We start from the raw sequence: 20031 nt of genomic DNA, 5'->3' as shown, positions 1-20031 counted from the left end.
TTGAGGCACGCGCGTATATAGTAATGATGGAATGTCATCAGTTCACTGTATATTACCGATACTACGTATTATATTATATATTGTTTAGTTCACTGTTGAACACCTTAACATGCTTGTCACTGGTGGTTTATTTTGAAATATCATACCGGAAACACTTTTTGTTTGTAGATAGCTTGACACCACCCGCTTTGAGAGAGGAGTGAACATGGGCACTGCCAGCATCCATCGTTTAGCCTATCATTGGATTTACCTGTGCCAGGTAGTCACATTTACAAATACTTCCTTTAGTGATGTTTCCTTTAAGGTTTTTACCAACATGTGCTATATAGCCTATGTAGCTACCAGTAGGCTATGCAGCCTTACATTCGTTCAAGTTTTATTCGTCATGCGTAACACAAAATAAAAACACTAGCCTATAAAACGTTACATTTATGGAAATGAGGATTGTGTGTGAAAGGAAGAGGCAAGTTTATTCCACAGTAGCCTATTGCACAAATGTCATGAGAAAAAGAATAAGATTGGGATGTGAGATAGGCTACATAGATACAGTAGGCCTATTAATTTATATAGGGCACAGGTGCAATTAGCTGACATTCAGAGCAGAATTTGGCAGATTTGCCGACTCTGAGACTCAGAAATTCCCCCAGAAGCAGCAGAGTTTTCATATTCAGGCTGAGAAACCGGTTGTAGGCCTATCATTGTTTTTGCTTGATTTAGGCCTACTAAATTCTGTGATGGCTAAGGAACTCTTTTGATGACTTTTGTAGGGCTTTATGTCAACAAAAGTGTCGGAAAAAGCAACACATTTACAAAATGGTGACAAATGTCTGGGAAAGCCACAAATAAGTCGGAACATAAATAACAAAAATTAGGAAATAAAGCTACCAAAATGTTTTAAAAAAAGTGACACGCAGTAGCCTAGCCTAAAAGGGCCAGACATGTATAGGCTACATGTCTGGCCCTCGGTGTGATTCTCTTTTTCCAGTGTGGCCCTCTGCGAAAATGAGTTTGACACCCCTGATATAGGGCAATGGAGGAATTGGGAGCTTCATTTGGATGACGTGCGCCGGCCCGTGCTCTTGCCTTTGATTCCCCATGTCAACTGCCCACAGTCGTTGGACGAAGCGGGGGGAATCATCGAGATAACTTTCTCATCACCTAACCCATACAAACATAGCACGATGTAGGCCTACATGCATGAAAAATAGGATTGTGGCCCAATAGCAGCAGTCATGTGGATAGCGCATTTAAAGTAGGCTAAACAGTAGGCTAGCCTAAACAGCAGGTAAGCGGATATGTAGCCTAATGTGGAGGCCAGGAGACAGTTGCCAGTGATGAGCTGGGCTGCCTTCATCACTCTCTGTGGTGAGTTCTGCCCTACAAAGCCAAAGAGCAGTATCAGCAAAAACGCCAAACTGAGAAAAACTGCTTTTTGTGTTTTTCTTACACCAAATATAAGCATCCAATTAAATTTAACAACAAAGGGTACAATTAGATAGATCAACGGGAGGTGAATATTAAAAATTTGGTAGTTTTATAGGCTATACTGCGCTTTGCCTTTGCATTACTGCGTATACTTACATGGCTATACAATAACATATAGCAGTAAGTGTAGCAAGTGATCATAATCACTTGTTAATATCATAAATCAAATCAAATAATTTATAGAGGAGGCAATTATTACATTTTCTACAGATTTGCTGCTTGATGCCTTAACAATGGCACAACTCCGTCATTTATAAAAATGTATGTAAACATATATGAACAAAATCAATTGGGTATTCTTGTAGACCTTCATGTCAAGCAATATTGCATTGCTGCACACCAAAACCTTTGCACACTGCTGCTTATAGTATTGTCAAAGTACAGTATATGTTAATTATTACCAAACTATTACTATTATATTTATTTATATAATATTTATTATATTATATAACAAACAAAAAAACACAAGCGTTATTAGATTCATATATTTTAATTGTATCACAAAAGTGCTGTCTTTTATGGCAATCATTAACGTATTGCTTTTATTTCAGTTTGGGAATAGGGGTTCACATGTAATTACAAACAGTTTAAGTTTAAACATTCAGGGAATGAACTCCTCCCCTTGAGTCTGGGCTGGGGGCGGGGGAGATGTCTCTCTCCAGTATTTTAAATTTGTACTGCAGTAACTTTTTTTAAACACTAGCTGTCAGTATTACACGTTAATTTTGACCTTTTTAAAAGTAATTTCTCTAAGGTATTCCCCAAGGTATCGTTTGTCTGTCGGGCTCGGGCCGGGTTCGGACACGGCTCTGTCGGATGCGGGCCAGGCTCAGACAGAAAAATTCGGCCCGATCCGGACTCTAGTGTGTGTGTGTGTGTGTGGTGTCCAGGAGAGGCCCTTGGTGATGTGCTCACCGAGGAACTTGAAACTCATGCTGACTCTTTTAACCTGATCTGCATCACCAATGTGGATGGGGAGGAGTAGGCTACACCCCCCTACTGTCTCCTGTAGTCCCCGATCCTCTCTTTAGTTTTACTGACGTTGAGAGAGAGGTTGTTGTCCTTGCACCAGCTGTTTAGTGTCTTCATCTCCTTACTGTAGGCTAGGCCATCTCATCGCTATCCGGAATGAGGCCCAGGATGGTCGTGTCATCAGCAAACTTAAAGACGGCATTTGAGCTGTCCTTAGCAGCACAGTTATAAGTGGACAGGGAATACAAGAGGGGGCTGAGCACACAGCCCTGTGGTGTGCCTGTGTTGAGGATCAGCAAGGAGGAGTTGTGGCTGCCACCTTGGGCCTGCCCTTCAGGAATGGCAATATCCAGCTGCAGATGATCTCCAGTCCAAGATCAAGTTTTGAGGGAATGATGGAGTTAAATGCTGAGCAGTATTCAATTGTAAATCAATTGTAAGTCGCTTTGGATAAAAGCGTCAGCTAATGTAATGTAATGTAAAAGAGCATTCTGACATATTTGCTATGTCCAGATGGGTAAGCGCAGTGTGTGTCACCAAGGTGATGGCGTCATCCCTGGCCCTGTTTGGTTTATGCACCAAGATTATTAAATTAGATTTCCTCTCAAGCACTTTGTCCACTGGGCTGCTGTATTACTAGTTAATTTTATTAGCTAACTAGAATTAGGCTACCGCCTTTAAGTTGTATGCCTCCGCCAACCAGTCAAGTTGTTTACATCCATGTCTGTCCAGACTCATATAACAGTGAAGACTTTGAAGGAATTTCATAAAAGGTATGAAGTGCATTTTTTGGGGAAAACTTGAATGCTTAACACACATCTTTAACCCGGTAGCACAGAAGATCTATACAATCAGTTTCAAGGTGGGCACCCAAGATTAGTTTCACTATTTCAGTATCCAAACAAATGTGAAATTTGGTCACAACCTCCCCTTCTGTTCCTGAGTTAAGGCGTTGACTAATGGCCAGAAAAGCATTTTGCAGAACATTATGATGTCACAGTGAAGTTGACCTTTGGGATATGAAATATCATCCCTTCATCATTTTATCCTATTAGACATTTGTGTAAAATGTTGTCATAATTAGTGTAAGAATTCTTGAGGATGGCAGAAAATGTGTTTTGTGAGGCCACAATGACCTTTGTTCACCAAAATCTAATCCGTTCATCGTGGAGTCCACGTGGACGTTTTTGCCACATTTGAAGAAATTCCCTCCAAAGGTTCCTGAGATATTGCTTTCACAAGACTGGGACAAACAGACGGACAACCTGAAAACATAACATCCATATGATTAAATAATTAGGCAATTAAATAATTAGACCAGATGGCCCACAAATAAACTCTAAAGGAATATAATTGTAATTTGTTGGCAGTTGTTTAAACCTGTTGGGTACCTCAATAGAAATCCCCTTTTGTTGTTTTTTTCCATAATCAAACTGAAACATCTCTAATACAAATGCCATTGTGGATTCACCTTTTAAAGGATTGTGCGTTCACTCTACTCTCTTGTGGTGTATTCATCTACTGTCACAAAAGCGAACAAAGATGGCTCCTGCTGTTCTGGGGCAACAAAAAAAACAAAACAGACCCTCCCAGGTGAGTCCTCCCTTTCTAGTTAATAGTGTCTGTGTCACAAAACAAAATATAGAAGCACCAAAAGTAAGTAATTCCAAAAAGCAAACGTCTAGCCTTCAATGAATCAAATCCTGTAAATAGAAAATGAATGGCTCCTTCACTTTATCATTTACCTGTAGAAGAACAAGCGGTGCTGGGCAGTAATCGCACCGGAGATTACATCCGTAAACTGACACCAGCGTCCCTGTGAGAGAGCTGGAGGATCAGATCAGATGCTGTCTGTCCTTGGAACAGAAGGCTGGGACATCCTGAATGCTGCAGGTACACACTCGGTCGAATACTAATTAATACATTGTGCGAAAACCCATTTCACACTAGTGTCATTTTCAAAAAGCACAAAAGCCTCTAAAATATAAATCCTTACGTTACGATGCCATTTACTTTGTCCTAACAACAGTGCAAAACCCAAAGATGTTTAATTTACAGTTCATAAAAATCTTCACCTTAGCAGTCTTGCTTGAAACATTTCATTTTTAAAATTATTGAATACATTTCTGTTGATCGACTAATCAATTAATCATTAACTAATTGTTCAAGCGTTCAACCTATCCAAAATGTATAAAATAAGTCATGCAAATTTGTTCTCATTTTAAAGCCAAGTATGTAAAATATTACAATTTCAGGCTGAGCTTATACTATAGATTCATTATATTATTACTTCATTATTTTAACCAGCAATCAAAACAAGTGCACGACCATGTGTATGAATAAGTTCCATATCATGAATTATTTGCTCCTGTGAAATACCATCAGCTGGTTACTTATTATATTTGACAAGTTCCCACAGTTCATCATAAGCAAAGAAACATTTTTGTCCTCAGCACATTTGATTTATGAGCAGGCGACAGGACAGAGGTAAAAAATAAGTACTGCATGGTAACTGGAAACTGTGAGGAACAGAAGTAACAGTCACACACCATCAAGTTGTAGCTATGTTTATTAGATCCCGCTGTAAGGGCAGACTAAGCAGTGACCCTTCCAAAAGACAAAGAAACAACACAGCCCAGTTTTAAATTAGCCCCCTATTTAAGTTTCTGCCCCTCTACAGGTGCTGTTGACTGACAATGTACAAGGCTCACATTCTGGCGTACCGTCTTGAACAGACAATCTGATGAGCCATATCTGCACATGTTCATACATGTACTTTTTACAGTAAATTAAGACTAAAATGTAATTGTAACTTGAGTGTCTCCAGGAGAAGCTCATTAATGTCCTTTCTAGCTGCTTAGAAATGCACATATTCCAGTTAAGTAATTGGTTGTATTCATCATTTTGAGAATAATACAGAAGTCACAAGCACAACACTGAAGAAAAAAAAATAAAAAGTACAAAGTCAATATTTCCAAAGTAAAAGATGAACAGTCCTGTACCCTGGGGGCTAGTGGGGAGCTCCATCTTAAGATGGAGAGAGAAACTCAAAGTTTGACAGCTATTCCAGGCTAAGGTCTTATTACTTCACCTATCCAGTGCTGCTACATACATACTTTGGGACTCAGTCAGTCATTCTAACATTCAGACACATCATATCTATGCACACAACCATCACAAATCCAGAAATTGATCAGTAGGCCCATGAGGAGTGTAAGATGGATAGCATGAAACGTGAGGAGGAGTAGAGGACAGAGGGTAGTGCAAGGTGAATGGTCTAGCCCTTGACTGGTGAAATTCTGCACTTAACACTTGGATGCACTTTTTTTTTTCCCTACCCAAAACGCTGTGAAAAAAAAACACATGCACAGTTCAAAGCTGTGGGTTGAAAGGGTTCGGGGGTTGGTTGTAGCACACAACTCGTTTCTTAAAACCACGTCCCACAGTGCCATCAGCTGGAGAAGTCCCACCCGCTCGGGTAGCTGCCACAGCAAAAAGCCCAGACACAGAAAGCCAGCGAAGACGCTCCCAAAGTCAGTGCTCTCATTGACACACTGTCTCACATACACCTCATGTACACACACACACACACTAAACACAAATGGCTGAAGTTACAAAAGTCTAAAGTTCAGATTTATCTATGCCTTTGCTTCGCACGCAACTTCCTTTTCTCCGTTCTCAACTTCCATCTCACCATCGCCGTTCTCCTTGCTCTCACTCTTCACCTTCTTTGCTTCTTTCTGTTGATGAGAGAAAAACAACAAATCAGCATTTTTCATTTCTCAGTTGGTCTCTTTGACAGACTAAAAGCATGCATAGCCTCCCCTCTTGTGGTGGTTTTAGAAAACACAATCCTTCACCTTTGAATCCCTCTCTGCAAATTTCTGGAACATGTTGGCATAAATGCGTTTGTCCTTCTCATGCTGCTCCTTAATACGTTTCTGACAAAGAGCCACCTGACAGAACATAACGACGGAGAGGTCAGACAACCATATTTTCAGATATGGCACAGGTACAGACACAATATACAGTACAATATAACACATCTGAGATTTTTACTGCACTTTGACCATATATATCATAGAAGTGGGCAATATGACCTAAGATTTAATCACAGTATTACAAAATAAAAAAGGGAAATTCCACTCAAAACATGATTCTCTTTAAAAGGAACATTTCTTATAGAAAGAAAATATTTGAAAAAAATAAAAATTCTATCTATATATACACACACACATATATATATGAAAATGAGGTTGTAGGCTTACATGTGTTTTGCAAGAAGTAGTCTGTCCATAATGTAAGTTAATTCTCTCTCTCTCTCTCTCTCTCTCTCTCTCCACATTTGATGTCAGCTTACCAATTGATTGCAGGTTTTGTGTAGACTTGTATATGTTTATTCCACACAGCGAAGTGGAGGAAACCTAGTGATGAGTCCACAGCATCCAGTTGTTGTGTTGAATTTGTTACCCAGAGTGCTTTGCTGAATGGTCTCAATATTGTATTGTTTTATTTCACGTGAATACTAGTTTACTAGAGGAGTAACTTAGTATTTGAAGTAATGCAGTAATGCATGAAGTGTGCTTATTGTGTTTCCACTACAACATTAGTGAGTAAATCTACTGAAATGGCCACCACACCATAACAGAGGAGTGGGATGCGTCAGATGAGAAAGCAGAGGTTTAGTCTCTTATATCATGGTTGTAAAAAAACAATGGGAATCTGTATATCTTTGCCAAGTGTAAACCAGTACAGAAGGTATCGATAAATTGTTGGGGGAGAGTCATGCCTTTTAGGCCTGCACGATTCAGGAAAAAATATGAATCACGATTTTTTTTTAGCTTAGAATTGATATCGCGATTCTCTGCCATTATTTTTTTTCTCACGATGTGTAATGTTTATTGCACACATGAACCATGACAAAACAGAACAAATCGCAGGAACAAACAGCCTAACATATTGAACTAAATATGGCCCTGATACAGGCTCTATCTGAACTTGAACATGTCTTTACATAATTAAAACATGTCAACATGCTGCAGCTACAGCTTCAGTCTCTAGAGAAATGGAGTTTGTAAATTGCCAATTAAGTACACTATCAAAAACAGAATGATTTCTTAGCACACTCTTTAACTGCTTGCCTTTTATACAATTAACATTCAACTGGCCATTCAAGTAGGTTACCAAAAATAGAAGTTAACGCACTGGGCTGAAAATGGCCCTGAACATGGCTCTAAATAGGCTAATTGAAACGTCTTTCGGACCTCTTGCCTTGTACAGCTTCGTCATATTGCAGTTTGTGTTGACGTTTGAGGTGCTGGTAAAGTCTTGTGGTGTTACTTTGCGGTGCTGCAAAGAGGGCAAAGCACGCCTCGCAAATCAAGTCAGACTGACCCTTGTCGTCTTGCTTGAATCCAAAATACTTCCACACCACCGAATGTGGGCCTTATTTCGGAACGAGTTCGGTTTGAGACTGAGTGGCTGGCTGATTCTCGTCACTAGTATCTGGGTTTTCATCAACATCCATTTGGTTTATTTCCGAACTTCCGCGCTCGCTCGACGAGTGAAACACGTGACTAAAAGACACTTTGTCATTGGCTGAGGGTGAAGACCTGAACTGTGTGAGAGATGTCCTACCAAAATAAAGGCCGAAAATGCCCCAAAAAACTTAATTCTTTTCTATCTATTCACAATTTTCATTTTTAAATTCTATATCTATATATATATCTATATATATATATTATATATATTTATAATATATATATATATATATATATATATATATATATATATATATATATATATATATATATATATATATATATATATATATATCTATCTATCTACCGTGGGGGAAATAAGTATTTGACCCCTTGCTGATTTTGCAGGTTTGCCCACTTACAAAGAATGCAACAATCTACAATTTTAATCATATGTACATTCTAACAGTGAAAGACAGAATCCCAAAGAAAATTCCAGAAAATCACATCATATGAATTTATTAAAATTGATAACCATCTGATGAGGAAAAACAAGTATTTGACCCCCTGGACAAACAGCATGTTAATATTTTGTAGAAAAGCCATTATTGGCCAGCACAGATGTCAAACGGTTTTATAGTTGGTGACAAAGGTTTGTGCACATTTCGGCAAGGATGTTGGCCCCTCCTCCCTGCAGACAGCCTCCAAATCATTCAGGTTCGAGGTTGTCGCCTGGCAACTCAATTTTAAGCTCCCTCCAAAGATTTTCAATCGGATTCAGGTCTGGAGACTGGCTAGGCCACTCCAGAACCTTGATGTGCTTCTTCTTCAGCCACTCTTTTGTTGCTTTGGCGGTGTGCTTAGGGTCGTTGTCGTGCTGAAACACCCATCCTCGACCCATCTTCAGCTCTCTCACTGAGGGAAGGAGATGTCGGTCCAGAATTCCACGATACATGGCCCCGTCCATCCTCCCCTCAATACGATGGAGTTGTCCCGTCCCCTTGGCTGAAAAGCACCCCCAAAGCATGATGTTGCCACCACCATGCTTGACGGTGGGGATGGTGTTCTTTGGGTTGTACTCGGTGTTCTTTGCCCTCCAAACACGACGAGTTGAGTTGAGGCCAAAAAGTTCTATTTTGGTCTCATCTGACCCATCACCTTCTTCCAGGCCTCTTCTGAGTCGTCCAGGTGGTGAATGGCGAACTTCATGCGGGCCTGTACATGTTTCTTCTTGAGCAGGGGACCTTGCGTGCGCTGCAGGATTTCAATCCATGACGGCGTAGTGTGTTACCAACCGTTTCTTTTGTAACTGTGGTCCCAGCTGCCTTCAGTTGATTCATCAGTTCCCCCCTTGTGGTTTTGGGATGATTCCTCACCGTTCGCATGATCAGGGACACCCCACGAGGCAAGATCTTGTGTGGAGGCCCAGACCGAGGAGGTTGGCTGTGGTGTGGTGCTTCTTCCATTTCCTGATAACTGCACCGACAGTTGATCTTTTCTCCAAGTTGCTTTCCGATTCTCTTGTAGCCCATCCCAGCCTTGTGCAGATCAACAATCTTGTCCCTGATGTCCGTAGAAAGCTCTTTGGTCTTGCCCATGGTGGTGATGTTGGATGCTGGTTGTTTGGGTGTTGACAGTTGTCTTTTATACAGGTAACGAGGTGAGGCAGGTGTATTTGATGTTGATAATTGGTTCGGATTGGGGCTGTGTCTTAAAGAAAGACTAACTGGCTTGTAGGAGCCAGAATACTTGCTGTTTGTCCAGGGGGTCAAATACTTGTTTTTCCTCATCAGATGGTTATCAATTTTAATAAATTCATATGATGTGATTTTCTGGAATTTTCTTTGGGATTCTGTCTTTCACTGTTAGAATGTACATATGATTACAATTGTAGATTTTTGCATTCTTTGTAAGTGGGCAAACCTGCAAAATCAGCAAGGGGTCAAATACTTATTTCCCCCACTGTATATCTATCTATCTATCTATCTATCTATCTATCTATCTATCTATCTATCTATATATATATATATATATATATATATATATATATATATATATATATATATATATATATATATCTATATATATATATATCTATATATATATATATCTATATATATCTATATCTATATCTATATCTCTATCTATATCTCTATCTATCTATCTATCTATCTATATATATATATATATCTATATATCTCTATCTATCTCTATCTATCTATATCTATATCTATATCTCTCTATCTATCTATCTATCTATATCTATCTATATATATATATATCTCTATATATGTATATATCTATCTATCTATCGAAGTAATTTAAAAATTAAAATTGTTTTGTATGGTCATAGAAAAATTATTCCTGGCGAGGTGACGGTCATGTCTATTTTGACTAAAGGTCCCAAAAAACTCCTCCGGTGGCCCCTTAAATAAATAACAAACAGTCCCTAACCCACATGAGGAAAAACACTTTTCTTCTCGATGTTTTGTCTTGCTGACTGTAGGCTAGTATATATGTCAATTATTGTGCGAGCAGGAGCTTGTCTGTTCACAATCTAATTATATAATTATTCAAAAACCAATAAAAGGTCAACTAGGAATAGTTTCACACCTTTGTTACTGTATAGAATGTTCCCACCAACTTAGTATTTATGAGTGGTAGTTTCACGCCCAGCAAATGAATGCAGCAGCAACAGTTTATTTGCCAGTTTTCACAGTTTTTACATATGAACTTCTGACAATGTCAGGAAAATCAGGAGTGGACATTGCCCGGAGTTTCCCGTTTCACACATGTAGCACACAACAGGAGATTCTCAAACCACATAAAGCGTAAGTAATATTGTAAAATAGACAATTCAGCATAAATTTTGCAGAGCTGACGGAGACGTGACTGAAGAGGTCTGTGCCTTCTAAAACAATATGGGCTCAATCTGAGATTACATAATCTGAGATCACACATCAGTCTTTGTACTAAGGAGCTGGCACGCCGTTTGATGTCCGATCCAACTGATTCGGACATTTGTGTTCTCACATACAGCTCTGCCTGGTAATGTCTAGATAATTACAGGTTTGCAGTGCATGTGTGAAAGGGGCTTAAGACAGCAACATGTGCCTGTTTCATTGTTGATGATAGCACAATAAATAAAACTAGATCTCACAGCAAAATGAGTCTTCACTGTATATATAAAAAAAGTATTCTGTATTAACCTTTTTAGGATTTGTAACAAATTCGTCATGAAAGTAGTTGAAATCTTCCTTTAAGACACATACCTGGCTCTTGGCAGCCTTGTTGGCAGGATACAGTTGAACGACCTGCTGGAAGTCATCTCTTGCTCTGTCATATTCCTTCATACCAAACAGTGCCTCTCCCCTTCGGAACAAAGCCTTCTCATTAGACGGATCCAACTCCAGAGCCTATAATTAAGAACAGAGTATAGTAAAAGGTTTACAGTATGGCATGCAAACTCAGCAGGGGTGAAAAATGTTTTGGTTTTTGAAAATTGCCGGGCTTAAAGTGAAAAAAAAAGCCCGAGCCTGAAACTTTTTGAACCGGGGGTCCTGACTTTACACAATAACAAGTGTCATAATTTTTAAAAACTAAAAAGTTTTGGATCAATTTTTACTTCTTCCAGCCATATGTTAAATTAAGAGTCAATGTAGATTTACATATTGCAATAATATAATCATTGTGAAAACAAAACTTTCTAGATGTGTTGTTACTTTGGCTAGATCATTATCAAAAAAAGCGAATTAGTACATTCATGATTTTGTCCATGTTGATATTAACTGCTTTATTTACATTTATTAAACCCCTTCGCATTGTTTAGCTTTTCATATAGCTAGACATCTAAACTCTGGGACAAGGCCGTTATGTTTAAATACCTGCCATGCTGATTCCAAACAGACAGCATTGTCAAGGCAGTTTGGGCTTCAGATAGCTTTTACACAGTGGCCATCGTTAATGACAAATCATGTTCCGCTATGAACGTGCACACACATATTGTTGGTAACACGGTTGAGCTGGAGCTGCTCCCCCCCGCGACCCGACACCGGATAAGCGGACGAAGATGCAGGGATGGATGGACGGACGGTCGGTCAGTGAAGTCGCAGTGGTAACGGTTGTTGCCGGTAACGTACTCGTATTACAGAGTGCACGAACCTAAGCTTTGTGACTAGCAAGCACTTTCTTACCGCTGCTGCCATCCAGTATCTTCCTTGAACATGGGCTGCAGAAGCAAGCACCCGGCTATCTCAATTTGAGGCACCAAGTGCTAAACGGCTTCCCGTCTCCACCCTTTTCCTCTTGTCCTCTATTCATGCCCAGACTAGTAGTACTTAGTCTAGTGTAGTAGTCTAGTGTAGTAGTGACTTTAGTTATTTTAACTACTTTCTCAACTAAAGCTGTATCTACATGCTCCAAGTTTGATAAACTTTGCCTCCATTTCTTTTTAGCCGCGTTACCATGGAGACCACACCGGCACCGCACTCTCACATTTCGGCAAAGACCCGCCCTACTTTGCATCTGACTGGCTAGAACTAGTTTCATTGGTAGATGGAAGTTCGATGATTGGTTAAATCCAGCGCATCAAAACAAATCCCATGTGGACTTTTTAAATGTATTTATTTTTCTAAAATAGTCAAACACCAGAAATCGGGTACCAGGCCCGAGTACTTAAGGCCTGCATTAGTTAGAGCTGCGTTCCTCTCATGTGATTGTTAGGTGAAATCAATTCACTCGAAAAGTTCCAAAAAAAAAACTTTTCCCCCTCACGGCCACACGCCGGAGATCCCGCACGGTGCTGGAATACTTTAAGCCCTGAAATTGTTTTCCAAAGTCTTGGCAATCACGGGAAACAAAAATGAACAATTTTACTAAACACAAATAAAAACTATTTTGATTTTACCCCAAAAAAGTCCATACGCTAAGTTAGTTGTGCCATCTCCAATACACCTCCTTCAATACTATCCAAATGCGCAAATAAGAATCTAAGCATTATGTATTACATTTAGACTGTTATATAATTATTTTGGCTTGTTCTTTCACGTTTAGCATATGTAGTAGAGAAGTAACCGTCAGGAAAGTAGCAGCATCTGCAACGTTGCGGATGCTGGCTGCCGTAAAAATACCAAAGAAGAAGAAGATAGTCAGGAAAGACAGCCTCTGATTTGTGGACACGCTCACCCCACAACATTCTGGGAGTCAAGATGACCGGGCCTAAAAGTAAAATGATACCTTTTCATTCAAAAAGATGAATAAATAACCGTTCAGTTGTAGATTTATCGTTCTGGAATTATTGTGCAAAGTCTCAGAAAAGACACTGCAGTTCCAGGCTGGATTACAAAGCTTCTGGAAGGCCTATGATCACACAGAAGCCCTTTGGAAAGGCTCAGATGTTCGCTTTCATGCAAAACAAAAGGAGCGATGCTACGTCGTGGTTAGGACAGCATTTGCCTTGCTAATATTGTCTTAGCATAAAGAAAATGGAACCATCAGGGGATAACTTTAACGGTAGTTAGATGGCCAAAGAGCTCAATGTTGTAATCAATGGAAAAATGGTAACGTTAAACCAGTCCATGGAAATAACGTTAACACCTAACGTTAATGGGTAAGGCTAATAAGTATGAATTGAAGGATAGACAGACAGAGACTCCTTCCATTTTGGTTAGATGTGTAAAAAAAAACGATAGTAAATACCTTGTCACAATTTTCTAGGGCTTGGGTTGGCTCCTGTAGCTTAATGAAGCACATGGCCAAGTTCAGATGAGCCGCTAGCCGCAATGCTTTTGCATTCTTCTCGTCCTCCTCGGTCAAACCAGATTCATGTTCCAGCCACGACACAATCCTTTTGTACTGCACTGAAGCCTGCTTGTATTTTCCCTCCTGAAGCGTATGAAATCAATATATTAGAAAACATGAAAAAGTATCTGTCTTAAAAATTCTCTTTATAGCTACGTGCTTTATCGATACCCCACTGCTCACCTTAAAATACTGTGTTCCCTTCTCTTTGACCAGGCTGCTCTGTTCTAGCTTCTCTATCGTGTTCATCTCCCACGATTCCTTAGCCTAAAGAAAACAAAACACACAATCACTTCTTAGAGTGGAAAATGTTGCTGAACACAACTGACATGTAATTGGCCAAATAAAACCAGGTTGTGTTAGCAACTCAGCAAGATTTGTTTACCTTCTCAAAGGCTGTCAGCTTGATTTTGTATTGCAGTGTTGCTCCGGCAGGAATGTTATACTTTGCAATGCCTGCATTCCCGAAGCCATATCTACAAATCAAAGACGCATAACATTAATAATCTCAGGTGTGGTATAAATGCTGTAGTGTTGGTTGCAGTTTATCTTAAAACAGCATTGGAGTGTGATGTAATATTTTCTAGAGGATGATTGTGTAGCGGAAGTTATTACATTTTTTGTCATATCACAGCGTAGAACGTTTGTAGCTGATAGTGTTGGCCAAATTTCAGTCAATGAGTCCAGACACAGGAATTGTTATTGCCCAATTAAATTCAACACACAACAGTTTGAGAGATGATCTGATAAAAAAAAAACACTATCGCAACACAAAACTGTAAGTATTCGTCTCAGTAGATGTGATCATACTTAGGCTTAATATTGAAGAGTGCCTCCTCTCCCTGCTCCATAGCCATAATAGCTTTCTCCACTCCAACTGGCAAGCCAAGACCCTCTCCATCTCCAATCTCAAACTTCAATTCTCTCTCGTCAAATACACGTCCCTCACAGATACCCTCCATAGTTACTGAAAGGGGTCAAAAAATGCTTGGGTTAGCTTGTGTTACAAATCAGACTCTTCATTTAGCCACAAACGTGTTAGCATGCATTAGATAGACAGTTGTAGGAAAGTGACAGCTGAGGACAAGCGATGCAATTTCAAATCTATTTTATATTGAAATCATTATTATAAATGCTGCATCATCTTATAAGCATGTACATTTCTTCAATGTTAGCAAAGAAAAAGCTGTATCTGGATGTGTTACCGTCAACAGTAGCCCCTTCATTAGGCTTGGAATATCCCTGGCCTTTAGTGATAATGCGACGGACGATTCCTCCATCCTCTTCTTCAGTTATGTCCTCACCTCGAAATTCAAACAGTTCCACCTACAAGTGTGCAGACGTGTAAATTAATATCTTAATTTACATGGATCAGGGAATACAGTTTAAAGTACCGGTTATCACTGATGCTTACCTCAAAAACAAGAGTTGCATTGGGGGGTATCTTGGGTGGACTGCCTGCAGATCCATAAGCATATTCCGGCTTACAGATGAGCTGGCACAACTCCCCCACTTTCATTGTGGCTACGCCAATGTCCCATGCCTTTATTACTTGACCTAAACACAAAGAAGACCGATTACCAACACTGGCTGTGGAACTATGACAGGTGAATGTTAATGTATCTGCTAGATATGAAACCAACCTTTGCCCAACTCAAAGGAAAACTTCTCTCCTCTGTCTCTGCTTGAGTCAAAATGAGTACCATCAAGAAGTGTGCCCACATAATGTACAAACACTTTGTCACCGGTCATAGGCAACTCTGTGCCTGTGCCTTCCCTTTTCACCAGCTGAAAGAAAAGACAGCATGAAGGAGAGGAGAATTCAATCAAAAAACAGTTGAAGATAAAAAAAAAAAAAAAAAAAGTAATCTTAGCAAAAGACATGCAAAGCTATACATTTCTGCAGTCTGGTACTTTGCATCATAAGATGTAATCAAAGCTGTCAAATATTTCTGAAATGAGGCGAGGTAAACCCCTGTGAGTATTTGAGTGACAGAGTGTGTGTGTGTGTCCATGGTTCCAGAGCCTTCTAGAAATGTGGACGGTTGAAATGGCTAGCTAATTATCCATGTTGTTGACACCCTGGCAATAAGTTAACGTTAGCTATGAAACCAATGGTAGGAACAAGATAAATAGCGTTACGGGGTTGTCAACACGCTGTTTTTAATCAACAGTGAACGCGACAGACTAGCTAACAACAGCTAACGTTAGCCTATCCGAATGCGTTGATAAACAACACGCAGCCAGCTAACCACTCAGCTAGCTGGATTAATATAGCTATAGTACCAAAACATAACTTAACGTTACCTTTAAAACACCCCCATCTTTCTTTGGTGTGATGTCCTCTCCCTCCATTGGGATGGTGTGTTGTCCTTCACCTGTCTGCTCCTCTGCAGTCATTGTCACGTAGCAGATATCAGATCCTACTCTTCTGAACTGCACCACAATTCCAACTAACACTGGCTAATAGTAGTGGTGGCTAAAGCTAACTAAGTACTTCTCAAACCACGCAAAGTGCAGCAAGAACGCTAGCTGGCTAACTAACGCTGGATACTTAACTGTACTTACTTAACGTTAACGTTATCTGTGAATGCTACTGAAAATAAAATACACCTTAACTTTACAGCTTCCAACTAGCTGCGCTGAGACCGTGCTACCGTTGTGCACCAGACACACTTGTATATGAGCAAAATATGAGCTTTCGGTTGGGTTGACTCAAATCCACGTTGTCTGGCATCCGACGAGCGCTTAAAGAAGGGCAGAGAATTTTCCAGACATTGAGGAGGAACCACGGGATGAACCCGCGTTGATGGCGTTAGTTATACGAAATACGCATCTCCCGGAAAGGCGGTGCACTTACAAAGAGCAGAGCAAATACATCATTTACGACATAGTGTGCCGTCATGAAGAAAATTAATAGTGTACTTAGTTCAAATATTCTGTAATAACATAATAGTCCAGTTTATGAAAAAAACATGCATTATTTGTACATAGCCCCGTCCACGCAACCACAACATTATAGTAAAACATGCACTCTTTGTTTTTTCTTGCTCGCTATTGGTCAGATTCGGTCCCCACTGCTGTCTGTTGGCGCGGTTGTTGAATAGCCAGGAGTTGAACATAAAATCTTCCTTTTTGAGGAGATCTGCGGGTAAGAAGCTGTTATATAGCGATCATCTCTTTAAATATTTCGACCAGGACTATAGGACTTCAACTAATAAGGAGGTTATAGTTAGCCTGCTACACATTCGAGAAAGCTAACGTTAGCAATAAAGTTTTCGTTTCAAGATATGCAGTGACAACCTTTAATGTTAGCTGCTTGACATAACATGTAGCTTGACGAATTGGAAAGCTTTAAGTGAAATGATGAGTTACTCGTTGTGGTAAATTGAGGTAACGTTAATGTAGTAACTAACATGAGGCCAACTGAATCAGAAATTTGTCAGGACTTTGATAAGATTGATTGATCATTCTGCACAAAAGCAGAATCCAATCATAAAGCAGAATTTGGCGCCTGTCTGGGTGCTTATTGTTAGACACAACATCACTATCAGGAGTTAAGGCTTGTAGCTAAAGTTAATACAATCCAGTCTAAACACTGTGTGGGCTGCTCAGTTGATGCTCACGATGAACATACCTGAACTGAAATGTTTTATTGAGTTAACCCTTGTGTCATCTTCCAGGAGAGGTTCACGAGCATGGAGAATGGCAGGGCCCAATTTCCATTTCCCTACCAACCCTATACCATCCAGGAGCAGTTTATGCAAGCCTTGTACAGTGCACTTGACCAGGGCAAAGTTGGAATCTTTGAAAGTCCGACTGGAACGGTGTGTATGCATAAGAGAAAGTACAGCAGAAGCCATTCGATTTTATTGCTAATTTTGTGCATGTGCTTTAATCCAGGGCAAGTCTCTGAGTCTGATTTGTGGAGCGCTGAGCTGGCTCACAGACTATGAGGAGAAGAGGAGACAGGAGGCAGCTGCTCTGCTGCATGATGGAGAAGCAGTTCTTTCCACTTCTACTGCTCAGTCCTCCACCAGCAGCTCCTCAGCAGAGCCTGACTGGATCACTGATTTTGTTCAAAAAAAGGCAGAACGTGATTTGGTGTCAAAGTTAAAGGTAAAAATGTCAATGTATTTCAGATGTGACCTTGGCATGGATCTCTGGGAATTTTGGCTTTGCACTCTGGCTTTGAATATTATTGGATGTTTTTTGTGTGTCAGGAGGAGGAATCGAAAAGAAAGAAGAGGGAAGAACGATTAGAAATGATCAGAAACAACGTTCAACTAAAGTATGCTATGAAAAGAAAAGTAAGTGATCTTACACAGTGGCACTTTAAAGAGCCCAGGTATCAGAAATGTACGAAAAATGTACAATCACTGTAAGTCAAGTCTACAACTCAGTATATGAAAGTCTTTGTGTGTGTGTGTCTCCTGTAGAGCTGTGAAGATGAAGAGGCATTCAAATTACTCCAGCTCAGTAAAGAGGAACAAACAGACGCACAAGGAGATCAAGAGGATGAGGAGCTTATCATCGCAGAATATGAGAGCGATGACGAGTCAAAGACCAGGAGCAGGTGAGGGCAGCCATTGATTGGTTACCAATCGTATCAAATGATACATCACAGTAGAGCGGGTTGACTATTGGTGCTTTCACAAAATATTTACACAATGACATATTAGATAAATAATCATCAATAACGTGAATATAATGACTAAGTAGGTAAAGGCAAATAATAGAACAGCTAGAACAGTCTGGTAAGTTTAGAAAATAGCATCACTTTACTGTAATGTGATCTCTAAAACCAGGAAAAGACAACACTTGTGTCATATTGCGATATTATGATATCCAAAATGTAAGATGATATCTAGCGTCATATATTGATATTGATATATATTGCCCAGCCCTACATCACAGTGACAGACAATGACAGAAGGGTGCGTTTGCTCTCATGCTCAGATTTTGTGGTGCTGAAGATGACTCAGACGACGACCTGGTTGAAGAACATGTTACTAAGGTGTGTACTAAGAGTAGGGCTGGGTACCGAATTCAATACTTTTTAGGCAACGACCGAATTGCCTCTGATGTATTGAGTATCGAGAAAGGCCTCGTCATCCAATATCCAATTTCAATACCTAAGGAGTAAGTCTCATCAGCGTCAGTTAGCCAATGAGCAAGCAGCATGCTTCTACCAAGATCTAATAATGTTTGGGATTGGCTGTCTAACGTTACATATCGTAGAGACACGCAGGAAAAACTCTACGTTACACACTTACGTAGAAGGTGCTGGACAATAAAAACAAAGATTTGTGCTGTAATGTGTAATGTTGTAATTTCTTTTTTTTTTTTATAAATTTTGTATCGAACAAAGTATTGCTTAGGAACCGGTATCGAAGTCAAGGTATTGGTATCTGTACCGGTATCAAATACTTTTGAACGATACCCAGCCCTAACTAAGAGAAACATTTCACATAGGAACTGTAAGGATGAGTGTCCCACCGATATATAAAACATAATAATAATGAGTGTCACACATTACCCTGAAGTGAGGCTTTACACTGTACATATACATGTTCTCAGATTTACTACTGCAGTCGCACTCACTCCCAGCTAGCCCAATTTGTCCATGAGGTTCAAAAGAGTCCCTTCAGCAAGGACATCAGTCTGGTCACCCTTGGCTCACGGCAGGTATGTACACACACACACACACACACACACACACACACACACACACACACACACACACACACACACACACACACACACACACACACACACACACACACACACACACACACACACACACACACACACACACACACACACACACACACACACACACACACACACACACACACACACACACACACACACACACACACACACACACACACACACACACACACACACACACACACACACACACACACACACACACACACACACACACACACTCAAGATTTTAACACACACACACACACACACACACACACACACACACACACACACACACACACACACACACACACACACACACACACACACACACACACACACACACACACACACACACACACACACACACACACACACACACACACACACACACACACACACACACACACACACACACACACACACACACACACACACGGCTCAAGATTTTAATTAAAATGCTAAAATACAGGGTGTTCAAAAACCGTACATTACATCTAAATTTAGATCCACCTTACACAAGGCTTGGCGTTAAACAGGAAGTGTTACTTGTATTCAGTCAGAAAAAAACATGATAATT

The 20031-nt window shown here is 40.0% G+C and overlaps 2 protein-coding genes across 6 annotated transcripts in view; one reads left to right on the top strand and one right to left on the bottom strand.

The window, feature by feature from the left end:
• fkbp4 (FKBP prolyl isomerase 4) overlaps positions 1-16546 on the bottom strand; it is a 30769-nt gene extending 14223 nt beyond the window's left edge. Inside the window, exons 1-11 of one of the 2 annotated variants that reach the window (XR_003693162.1) lie at positions 16044-16546; positions 15380-15524; positions 15151-15293; positions 14942-15062; positions 14547-14703; positions 14122-14212; positions 13920-14003; positions 13635-13820; positions 11210-11353; positions 6318-6413; positions 6036-6197 (exon numbers count right to left, since the gene is read on the bottom strand). Coding sequence is in view for 1 of the 2 variants with exons in the window: in XM_028585443.1 (XP_028441244.1) it covers positions 6096-6197; positions 6318-6413; positions 11210-11353; positions 13635-13820; positions 13920-14003; positions 14122-14212; positions 14547-14703; positions 14942-15062; positions 15151-15293; positions 15380-15524; positions 16044-16136 (1362 nt within the window). In the remaining variant the exon portion in view is untranslated. Of the gene's footprint in view, positions 1-5854; positions 6198-6317; positions 6414-11209; positions 11354-13634; positions 13821-13919; positions 14004-14121; positions 14213-14546; positions 14704-14941; positions 15063-15150; positions 15294-15379; positions 15525-16043 lie in introns of those variants that run through there. The other variant, XM_028585443.1, reaches the window with a different exon arrangement.
• ddx11 (DEAD/H (Asp-Glu-Ala-Asp/His) box helicase 11) overlaps positions 193-20031 on the top strand; it is a 27297-nt gene continuing 7458 nt past the window's right edge. The window contains exons 1-8 of one of the 4 annotated variants that reach the window (XM_028585438.1): positions 3950-4050; positions 4209-4350; positions 17420-17563; positions 17640-17855; positions 17960-18046; positions 18176-18312; positions 18696-18753; positions 19317-19424. In XM_028585438.1, coding sequence (XP_028441239.1) covers positions 4342-4350; positions 17420-17563; positions 17640-17855; positions 17960-18046; positions 18176-18312; positions 18696-18753; positions 19317-19424 — 759 coding nt within the window. In that variant the 5' untranslated portion in view covers positions 3950-4050; positions 4209-4341. The other 3 variants (XM_028585437.1, XM_028585439.1, XM_028585440.1) reach the window with 3 other exon arrangements.

The sequence above is a fragment of the Perca flavescens genome, chromosome 8 (genome assembly GCF_004354835.1).
Source record: "Perca flavescens isolate YP-PL-M2 chromosome 8, PFLA_1.0, whole genome shotgun sequence".
Taxonomy (NCBI): Eukaryota; Metazoa; Chordata; class Actinopteri; order Perciformes; family Percidae; genus Perca; species Perca flavescens.
The sequence above is the reverse complement of the archived record's forward strand: the minus strand, read 5'-3'. Positions and strand labels throughout refer to the sequence as shown.